The sequence below is a fragment of the Pseudorasbora parva genome, chromosome 15 (genome assembly GCF_024679245.1).
Source record: "Pseudorasbora parva isolate DD20220531a chromosome 15, ASM2467924v1, whole genome shotgun sequence".
In the NCBI taxonomy this organism is placed as follows: Eukaryota; Metazoa; Chordata; class Actinopteri; order Cypriniformes; family Gobionidae; genus Pseudorasbora; species Pseudorasbora parva.
In genome coordinates this window covers 8649397-8671385 of record NC_090186.1, presented here as the reverse complement: position 1 = coordinate 8671385, position 21989 = coordinate 8649397, and the positions used below count along the sequence as shown (strand labels likewise).

Below are 21989 nucleotides of genomic sequence, written 5' to 3'. Positions count from 1 at the left end.
CTAAGTGTATGCACACTTTACTGTCCATGTCCAGAAAGGGAATAAAAACATCATTTAAGTAGTCCATATGAGACATCAGTTAGTTAGTTAGAATCTCTTAAAGCATCGAAAATACATTTTGGTCCAAAAATAACAAAAACTACGACTTTATTTAGCATTGTCTTCTCGCGTTTGTGTTCAATCCTCAAATAAAGATTCAAACGGTCATGAATCATTGAATCGATCAATGATTCGGATCGCCATTGTCACGTGGTTTCAGCAGTTTGGCATGCGATCTGAATCACTGATCTCACAATTTGAATTCAGCACTGGGACCCCAAATACACCATTTACAAAGACGCAAGCATTGAAAAAAATAACTAAGTAAAGATATATCAAGGATGATAGGGTAAGCTTTGTCAGCTGCTTTTGATGAGATGTTAGCAGAGATAAGTTCAGATAAGAAACCTGCACCCATCACTACACACAGTTTACCTCTACGATTCTTAAGACGTCCATGTCAAATGCCACATTCTGTTTCCTCTAAACTACATTGAAACCACATGTTTAGACATTCAGTCGTATCATTGATGTTTTAAGGCCATCAGATAAGCAGACAGATTTACTTTGCAATAGTGGAGTGTGTGGGGGTAAAAGACAGAAAATGAAGATTAAATACATCTGCTATAATAAAATGGAAAACAAAAAGGCTGTGTTTAGAACTGAATAGGCCTACTACTAGTGCCTATAAAAGAATATTTCAGACAGAATGCTACATTATTCACATGACCTCATTACCTAACGTGATTAATTCAGAGAATGGTGATACCCAGTTATCATCTCAGTCTTTTTAAAAAAAATCCAATTTTCAAAATAAACAAATAAATAAATAAATGAATCAAGAAAGAAAAAACTGTAAAAACACATGCATTTAGGCTATAAAATATATAAATCCTATATTATAGGCCTATGTGATGAAAATAATATGAACTGTTTGTTGTGACTCAAATAACACCTTAACTAATAAGTTGCTTATTAGTAGCCTATGCATATTAGGATATTGGCTGTTTATTAGTACTAATAAATCACACATTAATGCCATATTCTGAACCTATTCTACATCCCTTAATCCTACTCAATACCAAATTTAAACTACAAAACCTTGCTTACTATTACTAAGTAATTTTAAGTGTTTATTGAGGCAAAAGTCATAGTTAGTGAATATGTGTTCCCCATAATAGTGTTTCCGTTACTAATAGCTATATATATATATATATATATATATATATATATATATATATATATATATATATATATATATATATATATATATATATATATATATATATATATATATATATATATATATAGTTTTTTTTTTTATTCAACTACCCTATATAGGCTATAATAATGTTATGGTTACATAAACATAATAATATTATGGTTTAGTATGTGTCCTGTCGAGGAAGGTGGGAATGAAATTAACCATTCAGACATTTTGGGCAGTGCACGTTTCTGGTTTAACAGAAGATTAACAGAAAATTGTTAGTAGTTTTGGCGGTTTAAATTCTTTAAATACTTTTTGGCGGTTTATTTAGCGAATCACGCGCTCCCTGAAGTTGGCGCTAAATGTGAGGTAATGCCTGCACGAGCCAAGCACACACCTGCACGCGCGCGTGATGCGCGCGCCCGGTAAAGGTCGAAACTGCGGCGTGCTGTGTGTTTAACCTTAAAATAAAAATAAATAAATGAATGAACTCATTCACCGGAAACTATCGCTGACTGGTCGTTTTCAGCACCGCATAGTCCTTTCTACAGAGCATTACTACAACGCAAAAGCTAAACAGCGTTCTTATTCTGCCCTTCACAGGCTTCCGTAGACATTTCCCCTCATTCTCCCGTAGTCTGCGGCTCTGCCATCTGTGGTGAGAAGTACCCGTGGGCAGCTCTATCAAAGCCATGGAGCAGATCAATAATATTCAGGTGGTTCCGTGCACCAGCTCGAACTATCTGAGGCCGTTTAGGGTGCATTACAACCAGGTGAGTTGCTATAGTTTAATCGCACGTTATCATCTGTCAGTGATGCGGTCACACCTCATCCTTTTGCTGTCAAGCAGCCCAACCCCCATTCATTCTGTCATTGCTTTTATCGACCAACATTGCGTCTAATATTTCACTATCTGCATAACATACATAGCGTCATTCCCAATGACAAACGACGTATTGTAAATGTTGCTGATACCGTGTATTGTGGTCTTAGGTTAACTAGCAAGACGCTATTAAGCTATAAACTGGGAAGCTGCCACTTTCCCTCGAGCACATGCTTTACATTACAAGCAGCACAGCTGCCTTAGAAAGGCTTTATTAAAAGCCTGATGCACATCATATTGTACAGTTGGTACTGAGGAATGAAACGCAAACCTGGACTGAACATGGAGAAATGCTAGCCTAGAACTACACAATTATTAATGTTATCCATCTATCTGTCATTCTGTCTATCTTGAACAATTTTGATACTGTAATATATATATATATATATATATATATATATATATATATATATATATATATATATATATATAATACTTTTATGAAGGCAGACTGTTGTTAGGGACAACCCTCAGTGCTTTTATAAATATTAAATAATATAAGGACATTTGTAAGTTATTATAATATAATAATTTTTTAAAAATTATTATTATTATTATTTTTTTTTTTTGCTAATTCATTAAGTGGCATCCGACAAAATAATTAAACATTTTAGCATACTTTAAAGATAATTTTGTAAAATCAGAAAAAGCTTCACATATTTTTTTTGTTTGTTGTTACAGATGTTTTTCATGCTTAAACAATTAACAATTATTGCACATTTATATGTAAAACCGTACTCAAACTCCCCTGTTTTTCTAATGTTGTTTATGTCTATGTGGTGTTTTTAATATTCTTTAAGACAAACCATGGGCAAATTCATTTCAACACCAACACTTAATTGTCAACCGCCTGTAAACTTTGAGGCCTGTTTCACAGCCATGGCTTAGATTAAGCCAGGATTAGACCTTAGTTCAATTCGTGCATTTGAGTAGCTATCTCAGTTTGTCTTCTATGTCTTTGCATTGACTTAAAGGTCCCATTCTTCGCGTGTTTTCGAAGCTTTGATTATGTTTGCAGTTTGCAATATAACATGAGTTCATGTTTCGCGTGTAAAAAAAACAGTATTTTTCACACAATTGACTTATCTGTACAGCGCTGTTTCCTCTGTCCTAAAAACGGCCTGATGATTTCCTTGTTCTATGAAGTCCCTCCTTCAGAAACACGTAACGAGTTCTGATTGGGCCAGCGCTTCCCGTGTTGTGATTGGACAGCAGCTTAGCACACTTTGCCCGGAAAGGTCCCGCTTCTTACCATAACGGGGAGATGCAAGCGCTGAATGTGCGCTCTTCTCCACGTTGGAGAGCAACAAGACCACGCCCCCTATTTTGCGTGTTCTTGTGGGCGGAGGGTTAGTCAACAAACGGTTCTAGTGACGTCATTACATCCCTGCACTTCCTGCTGTAGTCCAAACCGGCCGTTCGCTGCAGGCTTTGAAAGGGAACTTCTGTTAAATAAAATATCTCGCTTGGCATTGAACTTTGAGCTTTATAATTGTACAGGTATTATTTATTCTCTAACAGCAACATTACACACTAACTAAGGTTTGAAAGATGGAATCGCGAAGAATGGGACCTTTAACATGTAAATCACTCGCGTTTAACGCTTCATTCGTGCCTTGTGTGAACGCACCATAAGAGTGCTACAGGAAGACAGGAAGAGCAGCTGGTCATCCTCGTATGGCAAATAACATGTAAACATATGTACCTCTAGACATGTTTGTGAACTTGCTTGTGCTTTGGTGGAAGAGTGGGATAATATCTCAGCAAGAACTAGTGATTTTCTGCAGTCCATGCAGATGAGATGCACTGTAGTTCTTAAAGCAGCTGCATGAGGACAAAACCCATAGGACTTCATTATGAGGTCATTTTTATGCACACGTTTGAAATATAATTTAAAGGGATGATGAATTGAGGAATCAACTCTTTGAGATGAGATTTTGATATATAAAAGGTCATGGTAATATAAGAATATCCTGTAAGTTTCAGAGCTGAAAACTTCCTTGTTAGTCAAAGAAAAGCTTTTATAGACTCCAGGCTCAGTAAACAGTCCTGTGCTTTATACTGACATCAGTGCGCGACGAAACACGGCTTTACCGCGTGGGGGGGGGGGGGGGGGGGGGTGAAATGCTGTTTCATGCATACTGAGCTTTTTACACTGTAAAAGACTTGGATTCCCATCCTAAACATAGACAAAGTTTCAAAAACTAATGTTGGACGTTTGTAGTATTTCTGTGTCAAAAATACTCCTTCCGGTTTCTCACAAGTTTTGGAGAGTTTTTTTCTAGTATGGGTCGGCTTGACGGCGATAGAGCGGAAGGTCCTTGTATGGGCCGTACAGACTCTTCTCCCGGTAGGGTGCATGCACACGTGTGACTAGAGGGAGAGAGGAAATGCACGCCCATAAACGCGCCACGCTCCCCTTTATTCCTATGGGTGACATCAAGCGACTTCAACGCTTCAGCACAGCATTCCGGGAAGGCAGCGCTGCATTTCAACCGATTTGAACGCAGAAATGACGGGAAGCTTCACAACATCGCTTCAGTTGCGTCGCAAAGTGGATCTCAGCTGTCAGGACTTCACCAAATCATACCAAAGAAGTGTGTTTTTGACGGAGAGGTCCCAGCGATAAAGGTTCGGTCCTGCTTTGGAAGCAGCCGGTGAGTAAAACTGCTTCAAATGTCTGTGCTGTTGTCTCGTCGCGTCAGTAAACATCAGTAAACGACACGATCGCGTGCTTCGTCATTCAAATGCGCTAACGGACTCCATTGTTGTTCTCTGTATAACGTTACACTAGTCTGACGTGCAAAACCGTTTTGCGTGCTACTGCTAAGGTTTAGTCACATACAATAGTCCATAAACCGAATGTCCTCATAAACTGCGAGTAAACACACACAAAGGCCACTAAATACAGTACATACCACAGAGACGGACGTCCTGCGGTTGCTGTTTCTCCTGTTCAGTTTATTTCAGCCTCCGAATGATTCTGGATCATATATCTATTAGCTGAGCTCGATAGCCATGGGTTTCTCCACGCTTGAGGACGTCACCGCTTTGCGCGCTCGTCATTCCTTACGCCCATTCCAGGCGCTCGTTTTTTTCCGGAAAGACACGATACAGCCCATATTTCTTTTATAAATATAATAAAACTAAAGACTTTTCGGAGATATGAAGAATGCAATACTACTCTATAGGTACTCAAGATTGACATGAGATTGATTGAAACTGAGTGTTTCACCCCCCCTTTAAGATTTTGTGCTATTCCTGGTTGTGGAAAAACACAGTCACTGCATAAGCTTCCTTTGGATCCTAATATTAGGAATAAGTGGTTGAACTTTATTTTTAATGAAGTTCCAGCTCACGTGGGGAAGACATTCACTTCAGTTCACTGCGGGATCATTTGTAAACAAATCTCCAGTCGATGCTGGGTTTGGATCCGACAGTAAAAAAGCCAGTTCATGACACCTTTAATGTTAATAATTTTTTAGGCCAAAAGCCCTAAATGTGATTTGTGAAGTAGTAGTTAAAGGCTCAATGCCAACATCTGTAGACCATACAATCATATTCAAATAGCCTGTGGGTATGGTTTAATATTTTAACCTTTTGGTGCTGGCTGATTCTTGGCATGCATCCATATCCTTTTCCGTGGCACTGTGGTAACAAATATGTCAGCACATCCATAGTGTTTTCCTGAGTTTACGTCATTTTTCCTTCTGTTGTACTGCCGTGCATTAAATCCTTTTTGTTTTTTGCCGGGCACCTGTGGGTGTTCCCTCCTTGATTGTTCTCCTCAAACTGTGTTGCATTTTTCAGAGTGTAGTAATACTTCCTCCTGCTATAGTTTGACAAGCAGACCCTGGGTCCACATACCCGGTTTGCACATGAGGTGTCTTAGTCATTCACATCCGCTGCTCTGTGTGGGCATGGATGGAATGCACAGTGATTTCTTTCCAGATTTTCGTGCAATATACAATAAACCCTTAATGTGAGGTTAAGGGATTTCAAGATGTTTCACTTTGAGTCGCACCACCTGATTCTTGTAGTTTGGATTTAAACTGCACCATAATAATGGTCAGGCCTTGCTCAGTGGTGTATTTGTTTTAAAAATGCTGTTACAACCTTTTAGCATGATTTCTATAGTCCCATAATTTCTATAGTCCCCTGCCCATAAAGATTAAGATAAAGAAATCTGCATGTGTCTAATGCAATCTACCAAGAGCAGGGCAAATCAGAGTCTGGTTTAAGACATGCTTTTTTGGCTGTAAATAATTCCACAAATACCAATAAACTGACGAGCACAAACCTTAGTAAATTACCTTGCATGATTGATTGAAATACTCTCCTCCCACACGTTTTGCACCTAAATGGGAAACTCCTACAAATGTATATACTGTAAGGTCAGCTGCAAAATACTGACAATAGTTTTTTGGTTAATGCCAAAAGAGGTTTTGAAAAGAGACTGTTAATGAATCTGGCCTTAAGGCTTTTATTCTCAGTGCAATACTTGTGTGATTGAACAAGTGTTGATTAAACACTTAAAGGGATATTTCACCGCTTTTTCATATTAAACTGTGTTATTCCCTTAACTGAAACGAGTTGATGCATACCTCTCTTGTCTGAGTGTGTGCACTTAATCTCTCTGAAGATCTGATAGCATTTTGCTTAGCCCACTAAACCCAGTTCATTCACTATGGTACCAAACAGATCAAGTTAGAAGCGACCAAACACCTCCACGTTTTCCCTATTTAAATACAGTTACACAAATAGTTGAATTGTTGAGTATGATGACATAAAATAAAACTTTTCTAAGCAGATTAAAAAGGAGAACTATAATGTATGGCAGAATAGCACTTCTGAGAGTACTTCGACTCGGCGCAGTCGCGGCTGAAACATCCTCCCTCACATCCTTCTCCCCCCTATTGACAGAAATGTGAGCGGGAGGGGGAGATTTGAGGGAGGATGTTTCACATTTTCTGATTTTTAAAGAATTTATTTGCAAATTATAGTGGAAAATAAGTATTTGGTCACCTACAAAAAAGCAAGGTTTCGTGTCCCCCTGCTTAAGCCAGTACATGTCTGGGCCCGTCTAAAGTTTGCTAGAGAGCATTTGGATGACCCAGAAGAGGATTGGGAGAATGTCATATGGTCAGATGAAACCAAAATAGAACTTTTTGGTAAAAACTTAACTTGTCGTGTTTGGAGGAGAACAAATGCTGAGTTGCACCATAGCTACTGTAAAGCATGGGGGTGGAAACATCATGCTTTGGGGCTGTTTTTCTGAAAAGGGACCAGGACGACTGATCCATGTAAAGGAAAGAATGAATGGGGCCATGTATCGTGAGATTTTGAGTAAAATCCTCCTTTCACCAGCAAGAGCATTGAAGATGAAAAGTGGCTTGGTCTTTCAGCATGACAATGGTCCCAAACACACCACCCGGGCAATGAAGGAGTGACTTCGTAAGAAGCATTTCAAGGTCCTGGAGTGGCCTACCCAGTCTCCTGATCTCAACCCCATAAAAATCTTTGGAGGGAGTTGAATATCTGTTGCCCAGCAACAGCCCCAAAACATAACTGCTCTAAAGGAGATCTGCATGGAGGAATGGGACAAACTACCAGCAACAGTGTGTAAAAAAATTATGGCGACTTACAGAAAACATTTGACCTCTCTCATTGCCAAAAAAGGGTGTACAACAAAGTATTGAGATTAACTTTTGTTATTGACCAAATACTTATTCCCCCCATAATTTGCAAATAAATTCTTAAAAAATCAGAGAATGTGATTTTCTGGATTTTTTTTCTCATTCTGTCTTTCAAATTAAAGGCCTCTCTCATCTTTTTAAGTGGGAGAAGTTGCACAATTGGTGGCTGACTAAATACTTTTTTTGCCCCACTGTATTACTAACGTGCTCTTTAAATAACTCAAGAAATACTGCGCTATTGACTTTAGAACAGGTTTTTGTTGGTCAGTCACAGTCGTTTTCAGTTGGCTCAAAATAGCAACGTGCCAACAATGCTCCTGAACACACCTCATTTTCAGACTAACACACACATGGGTGCACAAATCGGCACATATGCATTTGCTATTTAAACAACGTGACACTAGATACTTTTTTTGCTCCACTGTATGTGCCTATAGGCAGGTGTACAACATGTGTACACTCTGCTTATTACACACTAGGGATGGAACGATTACCAGTTTCACGATAAACCACGGTAAAATGTACTGTAGGTTAGTAATATCATTTAAAATTGAATTTTCATTAAAACCGCGTTTGAGTCATTGCATGCATCACAATGACCAATTTGCAGTAATGACTAATCAAATTGGCTACTTATTTAACCAATCGTGGCAATACACAACTTAGGTTAAGTTGGGTGTCTATATTACGGCATGTAAATAGCGCATCCACCATGGTGCAAGCACAAATGGTTTTTAAAGGGAATGGGAGATGAGACTCTCATAGGTTTATTGCACGTTACAACCATGACTCATTAAAGGTCCCATGGCATGACATTTTTATTTTATGAGGTTTTTCAACATTGATATGAGTTCTCCTAGCCTGAATGTTGTCCCCAAGACGCTAGAAATTTTGATCAGTGTAAAACGAGTTCAGGCTGTCTTCCTCTGCCTTTGACAAAATGAGAGCCCAAATAAGCTGATCTTGAATTCTCCTGTTATGACGTCATACCAGGAAGGGTGACTGCCCCTTCCTCTGCTTTGCCCGCCCAGAGAATTAGTAGAAAAAAGAGACCGTTTTTTTTAAGTGGAGTCATCAGCAGCACAGGCTTTACCATAAGGATTTAACAGCACCGCCACAAACAGTGAGTAACAGTGTTCATTAATGCCTGATCTGGGATCAGTGAATTCTGATGTGTAGCTAATCATTCAAGTTCACACAGACTTTTTTCTAAATCGTTTAATACTGTCAGTCCCGCCGCTGGCTGTCTTGATGCATCAGTGAATCAAGCCAGTGACTAAAGCCATCAACTTCACGTCGTTTCTGTTAGCAGCATGAAACAAATCTGTTATTTAAATGATTAAACTACAGAGAGCAATCAAAGAACACTCTTTATAATGTTCGAATCGGTCAATCACCCGTTTGAATGACGCTGCTCATTATGCTCAACAGAAGCATGTCGATGTCGTGTTTGTTGTTAGCGGTGGTGAAAGCATTTTGTGAGAGAAATAACATTGCAAAGTTCACGCGTGTTTATTCAGAGTTCTCAGATACAAAAAAAATAAACTTGCGCTCTCCAAAACTCGGTACAATAACACTTCCTCAGCAATCTTTCCCCAGCTCTGTTTCTCTCTGTCTGTCTCTTGACTGGCAGCACTGCAGCTCAGCTCCACCTCGTGCCTGATTAAACCACGCCCCCTCCGCACGTAATCTCATTTAAAATCAGCCAATCACAACAGTGGGTGTTTTCACTGAAGACTCACAGCAGACACGCCTCTTGAAACAGAGCATTCCAAACAGAGGGATAAATTGGTATAGAAAAAATGCCTTTTATTTCTAAATTATGACATTTTTTGATGTAAAAACCATACTAACAATATAATTACACCCCAGGAAACATTATAAAACATCCCATGCCATGGGACCTTTAAGAGAATAGTGGCAACCCTTTTAGACCTTGAGCTGGGCACACCAACCGTTTTTCCTCTTTGTTAAACTAGCAAAACTAAATTCGGTGCACAAAAGTGCACTTGGGCTTTGCCCTTTAGACCATGTGCTCAGATCGTTAAAATAGGGTCTGTGGAATTCATTATAGATATTGTTTTAATCCATAGAAACTCAAAATGTTTTATTATCTGAACAACATTTATTATCTAAGTTGATTCTGACAACATAAAATAAATCAGTATAAAAATAAATAATTTTTATAGTATATTTGTTGTAAAAAGGCAGGATTCTGCTTTAAAATTGATGCTCTAGTTGGTCATATTAATGCAAAACATTTAAATAGATTTGTTTAGAGTTAGGAATATGTTCTATTAGAGAGAAGAAGAAAAAATGTTTCGGCCAGTTAGTTCATAGATACAATTTGTGCTAATAATAATTGTGTTGTAAAAGTGTTGTCAGAAATGCAAGTGTATGGAGTCCTTTTCAGGCTAGTAGAAAAGAATAATTAGTCCTTAATTGTCCCACTTTTCCATTATAAATAATCGTAGGAGGTTTTAAATGCATTAAAAGTGAGCACTTTAAAGTGCAGGTCAGAAAACATCTAGACACTTTTCCAGGTGCAACAGAAGATAGTGCAATCTATGCACCCACACCTCCAACCTTTGCCTCTCTGAAAGAAGTTGAAATTTTCAGCTCCAGCCGCATCACTGAGTCACAGCGCACTGTTCCACCCACACAGCCCTGCTGCCATGTACCAGTAGATGCTTGCTGCAATTCCATTCCACCACCTGTATTTTCAAATATTGCCACCCATCACACATTTCACCTTTGCACCAACCCCTTTCGCAGATTCACCTCCAGGGTTTGGCACTGTTTAATGAGTCAATGTGTTGTCTGGTAGGGCTGGGTAAAAATCAGTACTAGGGGTCTCACAGACTAGATGACTTGAATTCTCTGCCATGACGTATTAATCTTGATGTGGATTAGTCACTGATCATGGCCTATAGATGGCGCAATAGGATAATAAGGGTGCTTTCACACTTGGTTCGATTGCCTGGACTGCCTTTATGCGGACTCGGGTGCGGTTCGCGGGTGCGCACTTGAGTTCGGAAGACCGCGTTCACAACATCCAAAAATCCAAAGTGACATGCCGAAAAAGATAGCAAGATATTGTGGAAGTATACAGTCGCTGCATAAGCTTCCTTCGGATCAGAATATTAGGAATGTGTGATACTTAATTTATTTTTAATGAAGTTCCAGCTCACGTGGGGAAGACATGTACGTGTGTAATAGTAGTCCCGGGGCTATGTGTTTTCCAGACGGGCTACCAAAACATATGCCCGTCGGCAGGCCGGTGAATAGTGAAATAATATTCCTCTCTCTCTCTCTCTCTCTCTCTCTCTCTCTCTCTCTCTCTCTCTCTCTCTCTCTCTCTTTCTCTCTCTCTCTCTCTGTGTGTTTGATATCCACCGATTGTGCGGGCCAAGTAATAAAAAAATAATATTTCAATCAATTGTGGGTGGATGAGAAATAAATCCTTGTGTTTGTTTGATAAAGACGTTTATGAGCCCTGTGATCGAGAGAATAACTTCGGAAAGATGTTTTTTCATCCAAACAATCGGTATGTTGTTAAACAACAGTACAATCCATTGAACACACACTAGTTCTATCCCTTGCAGCCTAGTTTTCATTCCTGTCAAAAAATAAATATGTGGCTACCGTGAAAAAAGTCTATAAATCTCAAATGGATTGACTAATCTTGTTAAAAAAAAGAAAAAAAGTCAAGACCGCTCCCAAATGCTCCCGTGACAAGACAAAGCCCAATCCCGGGTCCTTCAACACTGGTCTCTTACACATGAAATCTAATATGGAAGGTTCTTGTATCTACGGTACAGTAATCTTCCAATGCTCTCCCATTGGACACCTCCTTAATTAATTAGTAGAGTGGTTGGATAATGAAATTTAGGCTGAGCCAGTTCCCAGTGTTGTTCTCATGCAGAGCCGAGAGTCACTCGGGTCCCGAGAACCAGCAGCTGAGCCAACATGGTCAACCGCTCCAGCTGCCAGGCTACTGCCTTAGCAGCAGGGGTCTTGGCTAGGAAAGGGGGTTATCAAAGGAGAGTGTATTGGGGAGAGGAGGGGTGTTGGATTAAAGCAGGGGTTGGTAGGCAGACAACAGTGTGCACTGGGTGCGGAAGAACAGATGAGGAACAATAGGGGCAGGGATGCTGGAGTGAGCAGAAGGGTGAGGAGGCCATGGGAAACGTGTGGCGGCCATCGCCCCAGCACCAGGCCACTGGGCGCGCTCAATAGACACAGGAAATGGGATTTACGTGAGGCAGATGTGCGCAAGAGAGGTAATGAATGCATTAGAGCCCAATGAGCATGAAAAAGGTGAGATGGAGATGTGCGCTTCCCATGAAAGCCGTTAACCCTACCCTCTGTAGACCACCTCTCTTTAGACAGCTTTACAGAGACACTCTAAAACAATGAGAGCAGAAGGAGATGGAAAGAGAAAGAAAAGCTCTTGAGCCTCGAGTACTCTTTGTCGCCCAAGGCTGGCCTGTCATCTTACATTGCGTGGTAAGTGTGTCACAGTGTAACTTACTACTTATCGACTGTTTCCAAACCCATAACACATCTGATGAAAGGACTCTCTCACTTTCCCAAGACTGTGTGGCCCTAGATCACCATTGACATCCTTTCTCTTACAGATGTTGGTTTTGTATGGTGAGAATCTGGAAGCAACTGCACCCAAGAACATTTTCCCACTGCATGGCATAGCCTCAATCTTGTGGCAGGAGGTTTTTCGGCCGCCATTCACGGCATTGTATTTATGTCCTGTATATCGTTTCCCTGTGAGATTGTGGATTGTTCACAGGAACAATGTGGTTCTTTGAAATGTTCATAAATCACTTAGTGAAGAATATATTGTACGCCGCTGTCTCTCTTTTTTCATGTTAGAGTTGTTTTCTGATGCTGATTTTTCCCTAGTGAAAGCAAAGTTGCAAGGGTGTATATGACTCTTCTGAATCTGTACTTCAGAATGCATTAAAATGCAATTTCATACAGAGGCATGAATTCACCTCTTTAAAGGGTTAGTTCACCCAAAAATGAAATGTATGTCATTAATGACTCACCCTAATATCGTTCCACACCCGTAAGACCTCTGTTCATCTTCAGAACACAGTTTAAGATATTTCATATTTAGTCTGAGAGCGTATGAAAGTGTTTGCACACTTTACTGTCCATTTCCAGAAAGGGAATAAAAACATCATCAAAGTAGTCCATATGTGACATCAGTTAGTTAGTTAGAATCTCTTGAAGCATCGAAAATACATTTTGGTCCAAAAATAACAAAAACTACGACTTTATTCAGCATTGTCTCCTCTTGCTTGTGTTCAATCCTCAAATAAAGATTCAAACGGTTATGAATCAGCTTATTGATACATGATTCAGATCGCCAATGTCATGTGATTTCATCTGTTGGGTACGCGATCCGAATCATGAATCAATATGCTGATTCATAACCGTTTGAATCTTTATTTGAGAATTGAACAAAAACAAGGAAGAGAATATAATGCTGAATAAAGTCATAGTTTTTGTGATTTTTGGACCAAAATGTATTTTTGATACTTCAAGAGATTGTTTACAGTATTTGTCCCTTGCACAAATCCAAACTGCATGATTAAATGTAGAAAAACCTGTGATGCAACAAGTTTTACCCTCCATCAATTGCCAGCATAATCAAGGATCTTTGCCTCCCTTACTGTAAGGCATTTGCTATGATGGCTGCAGGAACTTGTGGCCCTAGGCTCACAGGCATGAGCTCTACTTAAGCCCAGCATGGGGCTTGAAGGGGGGTTGGGGGTACACAGAGGGGGTAATTTGGGGAGGTAAGCTCACACCTGTGGGATGGAGGGGCAGAAGGAGAGTGGGGTCGATGAGGGGTGGAGGGCGCGGAGAAAGCAGATGGAGACACAGAGGTTGAGCTCCCTCTGTTCTCCCATCTCTTTCATCCCTAGTCCTGTGCTCTGAAGCGCAAGAGCAGAAAAAAGAAGCGAAACAAAGCCTTTTCAATTGGGTTAAAGTGGCAGACATGTCTGCCTTTGCCCTTACACTTTCAAAATGTAAATAGAAAATAGTATGGGTGAAGACGATGGTCACCTCTGACAGACTCTTGCAGAAAAGAAACCCTCCATAAAATGTTTATCGCTTGTTTTTTCACTTGTATTTTTACTCTGTCGTAATTTATGGTCGGCGAGCTTTGAGGGGAAAATCAGCATGTGTCGGCATCGGGTTGGGTTTTGTTGTTTACACAGAAAGTGTTTTGTTTAGGTGGTTGGTAGGTTCAGTAACATTGGTTGTCCCGGTGTAATGACGTCTTAGTGTTTACCTTTGAGATCTGAAGTATGCTTGAGGACTCAACCTTTGTACCCTTTGCAGGGTGGCAGTGCAGAGTTGCATAAAACTCATCTCACGTTTTGAGAATCATGTAGGCCTGAGAAGAAAATGAATGGGTAGGTACAGTAAACAAGCATGTGATTTTTAAAATAATGAATCCTTTTGCTCATTATCCCTTTCACACCAGCACACCCTACCAGATCCAGACAACATCTTTCTTACTATGAATATCAGCAGGGCTTGGCACGTGATAGCCTGGTGGGAATAATGTGCGATAAGGGCTTTAAATCTTAGGAAGTTGAACAGCACATGGTGGGAATTAAAGGCCTTGATTGTAAATGGCAGCGTGACAGCAATTGAATTCTCAGCAGCTGTCGGGGTCACAGCATTATATACTGCAAGCTGATGATAATTAGACTTTAAGCATGCAAAAGAACAAGGCCTGTCGCTCCGTCCCTATTCACTCATAAGCCTTTATTGCGAGTAGGACGGAGGGGGCACCATAATTTCAAGTCTTGTGTCTCCTTCCACTCCCTGTAATCTGTGTTGTAATCCATGTCGCTTGTGATTCCCAGGGTCCCAAAAGGCTTTTCTTGTTGACCTAGAGAGTGGCCCTGATAATGAGGGACCCCCACCATCTGTGTGCAAGGCCAGGGACCCTGCCACACAGAATAGTCCTTTAGGGGGCAAAACAATAAAAGGAGCTAGAACCTCAACAGGGGTTTTTGGAGGCAATATAACCTGGGTTTCAATTGGTTTGTTTCAGAATGATGCATCATATAGGCTACATTTTTAGTGAACACTTGTTAGGTAATTTTATAGGTCAGTTTTAAGGGTGTCATGATTTATTCTCCCTCATGTTGTTCCAGACCTGTTTGACTATTCTTCTTCTGTGGAACATAAAAGTAGATTTTTCATGAAATATAGAAGTATAAGTTTTTGTCAGTGGAATGAAAGTCAATGGGATCAAATGAGGTCAACCTCATTGGACCCCATTGTCTTTTTTGTATGCAACATATCTTCTTTTGTGTTCCACAGAAGAAAGTAATTCTTACAGGTTTGGGATGACATAAGGGTGAGTAAATGACGACAGAATGTTCTTTATTAGGTGAACTAACACTTGTTCACCTAATATTATATTACGGATCTGCCTGCATTGGCACCATTGTTTGAGAATTGAACTGAACAGGACGATGACATCAGTGTTTTCTCCAGCGTGTCTGTATAGCTGAAACAAATTTTGTTGCATTATTTTCCTGTTATCACTGTAAAGCTGCTTTGAAACAGTCAGTATTGTAAAAATCACTATATAAATAAAGATGACTTGAGTTCAGTGGCTTGTGGCTCAACATTTAGGCTCAATCCCAATTCTATTTGATACCCCATGCCTACCCCTTCCCCTCGGCCCTTGAAACGGAGTGGCAAGGTGTTTCTTTTATTAGTGTTCTTTAACATTTAACCAGTTTTAACCGCAATGAAGTGCGTAGGCAGAAATCTAACAGAAATCAGGCGCAAGAATGAATAGCAAATTAGGCTACTCACTCCCAACTTTGTTTTGCATTGTATTTGGTCTTAATGGGGTGGTTCCGTGTTTTTTTTTCTAGGCTTGGTTGTGTTTATGGGGCGCAGTATAACATGTCTTAATACTTTTTTTTTTTTAAACGCTGTATTTTTCTTATATTTGACCTTTATTCCACACCGCTGGGCTCGTTTGCTTCCTGCTTCTATGAATCCCATCCCTCCGAAAAACGCAATGGTCTTAGATTGGTTACATGGCCAAATGTAGTTTCATGTATTTTTATTGGCTGAAGTGCCAAGCACAGGCTGTCCGGAAACGCCACACCCCTTACCATTACGGCCAGAAGTCACATCTGCGGGGACTAGCAAGGGTTTAGGATGTCACCAACCCGGGAAGAAGCTCGTTTTAGTCCAAACCGGCCGTTTTTGTAGGCAATAAACTGGCATAACTTTAAAAGACAATATCTCTGTTTGCATTAAACTTCAGCGCTGTAACTTTGCAGATACTGGTTATGCTCAAGCAGCAAGATTACACACTAACTGAAGTCAAAAAAGTGAAATCGCATGCAACCACCCCTTTAAGAAAACGCAGCTCGTTTTCAGTTCAAAAACGTACAAGCTATTGAGTTTCCTAAGCCGATAGGACAATCTTGGACAATTTGGGCGTTGAGGAGAGTTGAAATCTGGACAACTTTAGGTAATACCAACCAATCATAATGTTGAAATGCTCCACTTGAGAGGATTCCAGAGAGCGCAGGCCTGTAAACTTTGGTTCCGGCCACATATGTTTCCAAGCTAAATTTGGTTGGATTGAGAGATTGATCATTGCTATAGCTGGTTTGATAAGAAGGCGCGCAACACTATTTATAGGCAACATTTTCGATCTAGAACACTTGTTTTTCAGCTGGGAATGCAATTAATTTGCTCAAGAAATCAGTTTTGACCAATTGTATTAATGCTGTATTTCAACCAGGACCGTTATTGTATGTAGGCTGCACACAAATAAATGTTGATGTTAATTAAAGACCGCAGCTAGTAAACTTCTATAAACTGCATTTTGAAATTAGACTAGCACTTAACCACCAACACAAAAGCCACACCACACAAATGGCTTTTAATTGGTTTATTTCGTTAGCAAACATCTAACTATAATTGTTAAGTTCTTTCCATTGATCTGTTTTCTTTTTTCACATTTAAATGATTACACGAGGTTACTTATGGTTACTTACATAACTTAATACATCAATACATAACAGTATTTGTGGTCTGTCAGCACAAAATGGCGATCATAATCATTGTTTTTGCTTTGGCCCCTTTAAATAAAGTTTTTAAAAATACCAAGCTTTCGATCTACGTCAGAGCGTCAGCGCATACACAAATCTTTCTACAGCGTCATTGGCAAGGTGGCCAGAGCAAATTTGTCGCTCTCATTTTTGACGTTTGGGATGGTGTTCAAAATTCTGTCCAGAAACCAGACAGATGTTGACTTGCATAACATTGTACGTTATAATTTACTTTCTAATACTGCAAGATGTTTTACAGTGAAAACCAAGTGGTGCAGCCAAACCTGTACCACATGTCTCTTTTGAAGTGAAGCCTATAGCTCTCCATTAAACCTGAATTTCTTGTACCTTTCATTTAGGTATTCAACTAGTACAGTCGTTTGACCTTTTAGTTCAACAGCATACGTGTTAAGCTAAGAGTGCATGTTTGTACACACCTCTTCATTTACCTGGATTTTAGTTCCAGCTAATATATTGTTAATTTTCATTTTGTAATTGTTCAATATCATTTTTCTGTTGGAAGTTCTGTGTATAACTGGTGCACCGTAATATGTGATGAATGAGATTGGTGAACAATCATCTTACTTTTTAAAAACACAGTAGATTATCTAAATTGGTTGGTTTAAATACAATTGCCTTAAATGCATTTATAAATCATAAGTTTAAAATAGTAATAGTAGTACAGTTTTAGGGCTTTGTCTAGTTCTACAGTGTATACCTGCATGATTTCACTTCCTGTTTAGATAAGATGCTTTGCATGCATTTTCTCAACATACATTGGCATCTTTGTGCCTGTTTCAATCTGTAATGTAAATGCTTGTGGTGTTTATTTCCTTGCTATTTATTAGTTGCAGAGTTGATGAGATCGCTTTAGAAACAAGGCCATTTATATTATCACTTCTACACTTCTACGTGTGGTGACATGGATGGATTATGGGGATTTTTGGACTTCGGTCAATTAGTAGTATATAACTATTGTAATTGGTATACATTTTATAAATCGGTTAGTCTGTTTCAGATGTCATTTTACACTTTCCAGACTATTATACACAACCTACATCAGGTTGCTTTACTATGGTGCATGGTCTGCACGATATATCTTTTTAGCATTGATTTTGCGACGTGTGCATTCGTGATAGTCACATCGCAGGATGTGCAACCTCAAGTAAATGGATCGTAGTTGATTGGTTTGATTCATAACACAAGTGATTAGCGGATTAATTGCACAGTTTATCCATCATAGAGAGTTTTTAATCACGTTCTGGGCGGAGTCCCCCGCAGGAGAAAATCGTGTTCTGGGCGGAGTTCCCCGCAGATGGAAATCGCATTCTGGGCGGAGTCCCCCGCAGGAGGACATCGCGTTCTGGGCGGAGTTCCCCGCAGATGGAAATCGCGTTCTGGGCGGAGTTCCCCGCAGATGGAAATCGCGTTCTGGGGTGGAAATCGCGTTCTGGGCAGAGTCCCCCACAGATGGAAATCGTGTTCTGGACGGAGTCCCCCGCAGGTGGAAATCGCGTTCTGGGCGGAGTCCCCCGCAGATGGAAATCGTGTTCTGGGCGGAGTCCCCCGCAGGTGGAAATCGCGTTCTGGGGTGGAAATCGCGTTCTGGGCGAAGTCCCCCGCAGGTGGAAATCGCGTTCTGGGCGGAGTCCCCCGCAGGTGGAAATCGCGTTCTGGGGGGAGTCCCCCGCAGGTGGAAATCGCGTTCTGGGGGGGAGTCCCCCGCAGGAGGAAATCGCGTTCTGTGCGGAGTCCCCCGCAGGTGGAAACCGCGTTCTGGGCGGAGTCCCCCGCAGGAGGAAACCGCGTTCTGGGCGGAGTCCCCCGCAGGTGGAAATCGCGTTCTGGGCGGAGTCCCCCGCAGGAGGAAACCGCGTTCTGGGCGGAGTCCCCCGCAGGTGGAAATCGCGTTCTGTGCGGAGTCCCCCGCAGGAGGAAATCACGTTCTGGGCGGAGTCCTCAAAAATATTTTGCACTCTACTGCAGCACTAGAAAAATCTTTCACAGCAGTGATCATGTAGATTCAATAGACCTGGTGTCTGTGGTACATGAATGTGCATACTTGGCTGTTGAGCAACAAATAATCTGTTTTACCCTCATCTTAAAGCCCTTACTCTTTACTCCTACATCTTTTTCTATCTTGTAATAGCTTATGCTCAATTTACAGCACTTTCACTTTGTGGGCTTGTCTTTGCAGTGCATGAACTTGCATGGCCTATCCCATTCAGTGCTCTCAGGAGTGATGGATGTTTTAATACTGGTGTTAAGACTAAGGGTTTGCTTTCATGGAATGTAAATGTTGAAGCTTTTCAGAAAACTGCGGGTTGTCTTTGTCTTAGATACTGTATAATCACTCTTATGATAATAGCATAAAGACTTTTGTTTGACAATCTAAAGTTCAGCATGTTACGTCCCCCTCCACACATTAACATACCCACTTTTGCCTCCACAAGTATGTACTCAAGTATACACTTGCCATGAAAAGACACTTATCCCCACTTGTCTAGCCCTGCGGGAAAAATGCTAGAATTTTGCACCTACACAAAAATGTTTGGATTTTTCTGATTAGGGCACGCACCTCTATCCTGGCCATGACATTTTTATACTTTAACTACTTTAAACTACTTTATCACTTCTTGTGAGGTAAACTGCATCTCACCTGCAGTGTATAAGGCATAAAAATAGCTCTTTCAAATGTTGAGTAAAACATTTTTATTCCTGTTTTCTTGGCTAAAATGTCTTGTTTTCCCAATGTTTACCAAATAAATTTCTTTACACATTTTATGTAGTATTTCTAGTTTCAGTTAGGTATATTTCATTTGTGTCTGTTCTATTGTAGTTAGTTCTTTACTCTTACTTTAACAGTTTACTTGTCTTCAGTAAGGTTGGTTTTTATCTTTGTAGGCTAGTATTTTTTTTTTTTTTTTTTTTTTATGAAATAGAAAATGGTAATATAAATAATGATATTTTAATGGTATCAAACATTTTGATGATATAAACTTAAAGCAAAAATAACTATATTGTGATATATACTTAGCCTGGGGAAACCAACTTCCAGCTAATTTAGGAGTCTGGCAAAGAGCCCAAAGCCCATTTCTAATCCGTCAAAATCATGGCACAAATCAGAAACGTTGGGGCAAGCTTTACACAATGACGATAGCGCAGCGACGGTTATGCAGATTTTGTGCATTACAAAGATGGATGACACTGTGGAACATCACTTGTTTGAATCAGATATCGCGTCTGTTTTAAGTGATTTAAACGTTTCCTTTTCGTTTAAACCCGAGCAAAGAATATATTACTGGGTCTATATATCACATAATTGAGATCGCTTCAACCCGCGGACATGGAAACAACCTTCGGGAAAACCGCAGGCTTGGCAACACAGGCTTGCGTTCTGTTGACATTTGACAACTAACATTATGCGTCGCTCCGTTGCTCTGATTGGTTGTAGATCTATCCAATTGAGGTCTTTACTGTTTTGGTTGAAACACACCCCATAATTACAGCCCAATGGAGCAGTATCAGTAGAATCTAGTATGAAGACGTCAGGCTAGAACCTAACCGCATTCAGGACTCAAATACAGGACTGACAACCGTATTCTGCTGCTGTGTAAATGTGGCCAGTGATTTATTATCAAACCTAAAATACTACTTTTAAATGATTATACATTTGTTAAATCTTTGAACGTAATCACAAATGACTGGAAATTCATTAGTCTAAATTAAAGATGTGATCTCTTCTAAAAATTGACATTTCTTTTATGTAGCAAAGCAGCTGACGCTTGAGTAATGAAGATTACAAACTCTTTCAAGCATTTAACTGGCTTGGATTAATGGAGCAACTCTGACACCATACAGAGCTACAAGTTTGAAGTTTGTTCCGCTTTCTCAGTCTTCCCTCCAAAACAGCCACATTTTGGAGCCAAAAGATGCAGGTCATTAGCACGAAAAGCGGCATTGCCCAAAGCAAACATGACCCCCGTCGGATCCACTGACCATGCTTGGTATGCAGGTTCACTTTCCACACTCTCGTTTTACACTGGTGCCTCAGGTAACCGATGACTGTTTCCATTAATGGAGCTTTGCTTCTTATTAACAGATCAGACCAGCAACCACGATTAGGTAGGTTACGCTTAAGCTGTTCAACTGGAAAAAGGTGCTGCATTTTTTTAAATGGCACATTGTCTGTTCATTGAGAGGTGTAATAAAGCCTTTGATTATTTCTGCCTTTGCACATTACAACTATACAACCAGTTTATCTGGATAGCACTTAGAAATTGGATAAAATCGGTCACCTCCCATTTAAAAGTTTTCCTTGACAGTGGCTTTGAGGGTTTAACTATTCCACAGTGGAATTCTGCAAAAAAAGCCAATCTAAAATATTATTACTCTTTTTTGTATAACCATTTAATGTATGTATAATGATATTATATGTAGTGCGGTCGAATGATGAATCACGAATAATTGCATCAAAATTAAAAGTTTGTGTAATATGTGTGTGAGCTGTGTATAATTATGTAGGCTTATATTTAAATACACACATACATGCATATATTTAAGAAATATTTGTGTGTGTGTATATGTATATATACACATACATAATTATACACAGCAAACACACATTGCAAATAAACTTATTTTGGATGTGATTTAACTACTTAACAGCAGTTAGTTAGTGAATCCACATGCGTTGTATCATGATGCTACCTGGTATTGTGATCCTTTAGCTTTAGTCCTTAAAGATACTGGTTATGCTGAGCTATGCATAATTTTTCAAAGTTCAGAGTGATATACTTAATCACTCTTTTGTGGTGAATGAATAGTTACTGTGGGTGTTAGCATAAAGAGCGCCCATGAAAAGAGAATTACTCATTTCCAAACCCTTATTATTAGGGCTGTAGGCTACTTGTTCACAACTATGACAAAATATCTGGTATGTGTTGAGACAAATATTGGGTGTAAAGTCTTGGACATAAGCATATTTTCCGAATGTAATTGTAATTGTTCTATTTGTGAAAATATGATACATG

General features: G+C 39.9%; 1 protein-coding gene across 1 annotated transcript in view; it reads left to right on the top strand.

The window, feature by feature from the left end:
* Positions 1–1658: 1658 nt before the first annotated feature.
* nudt14 (nudix (nucleoside diphosphate linked moiety X)-type motif 14) overlaps positions 1659–21989 on the top strand; it is a 50324-nt gene continuing 29993 nt past the window's right edge. Inside the window, exon 1 of the mRNA XM_067417008.1 lies at positions 1659–2019. Coding sequence (XP_067273109.1) covers positions 1939–2019 — 81 coding nt within the window. The 5' untranslated portion in view covers positions 1659–1938. The remainder of the gene's footprint in view (positions 2020–21989) is intronic.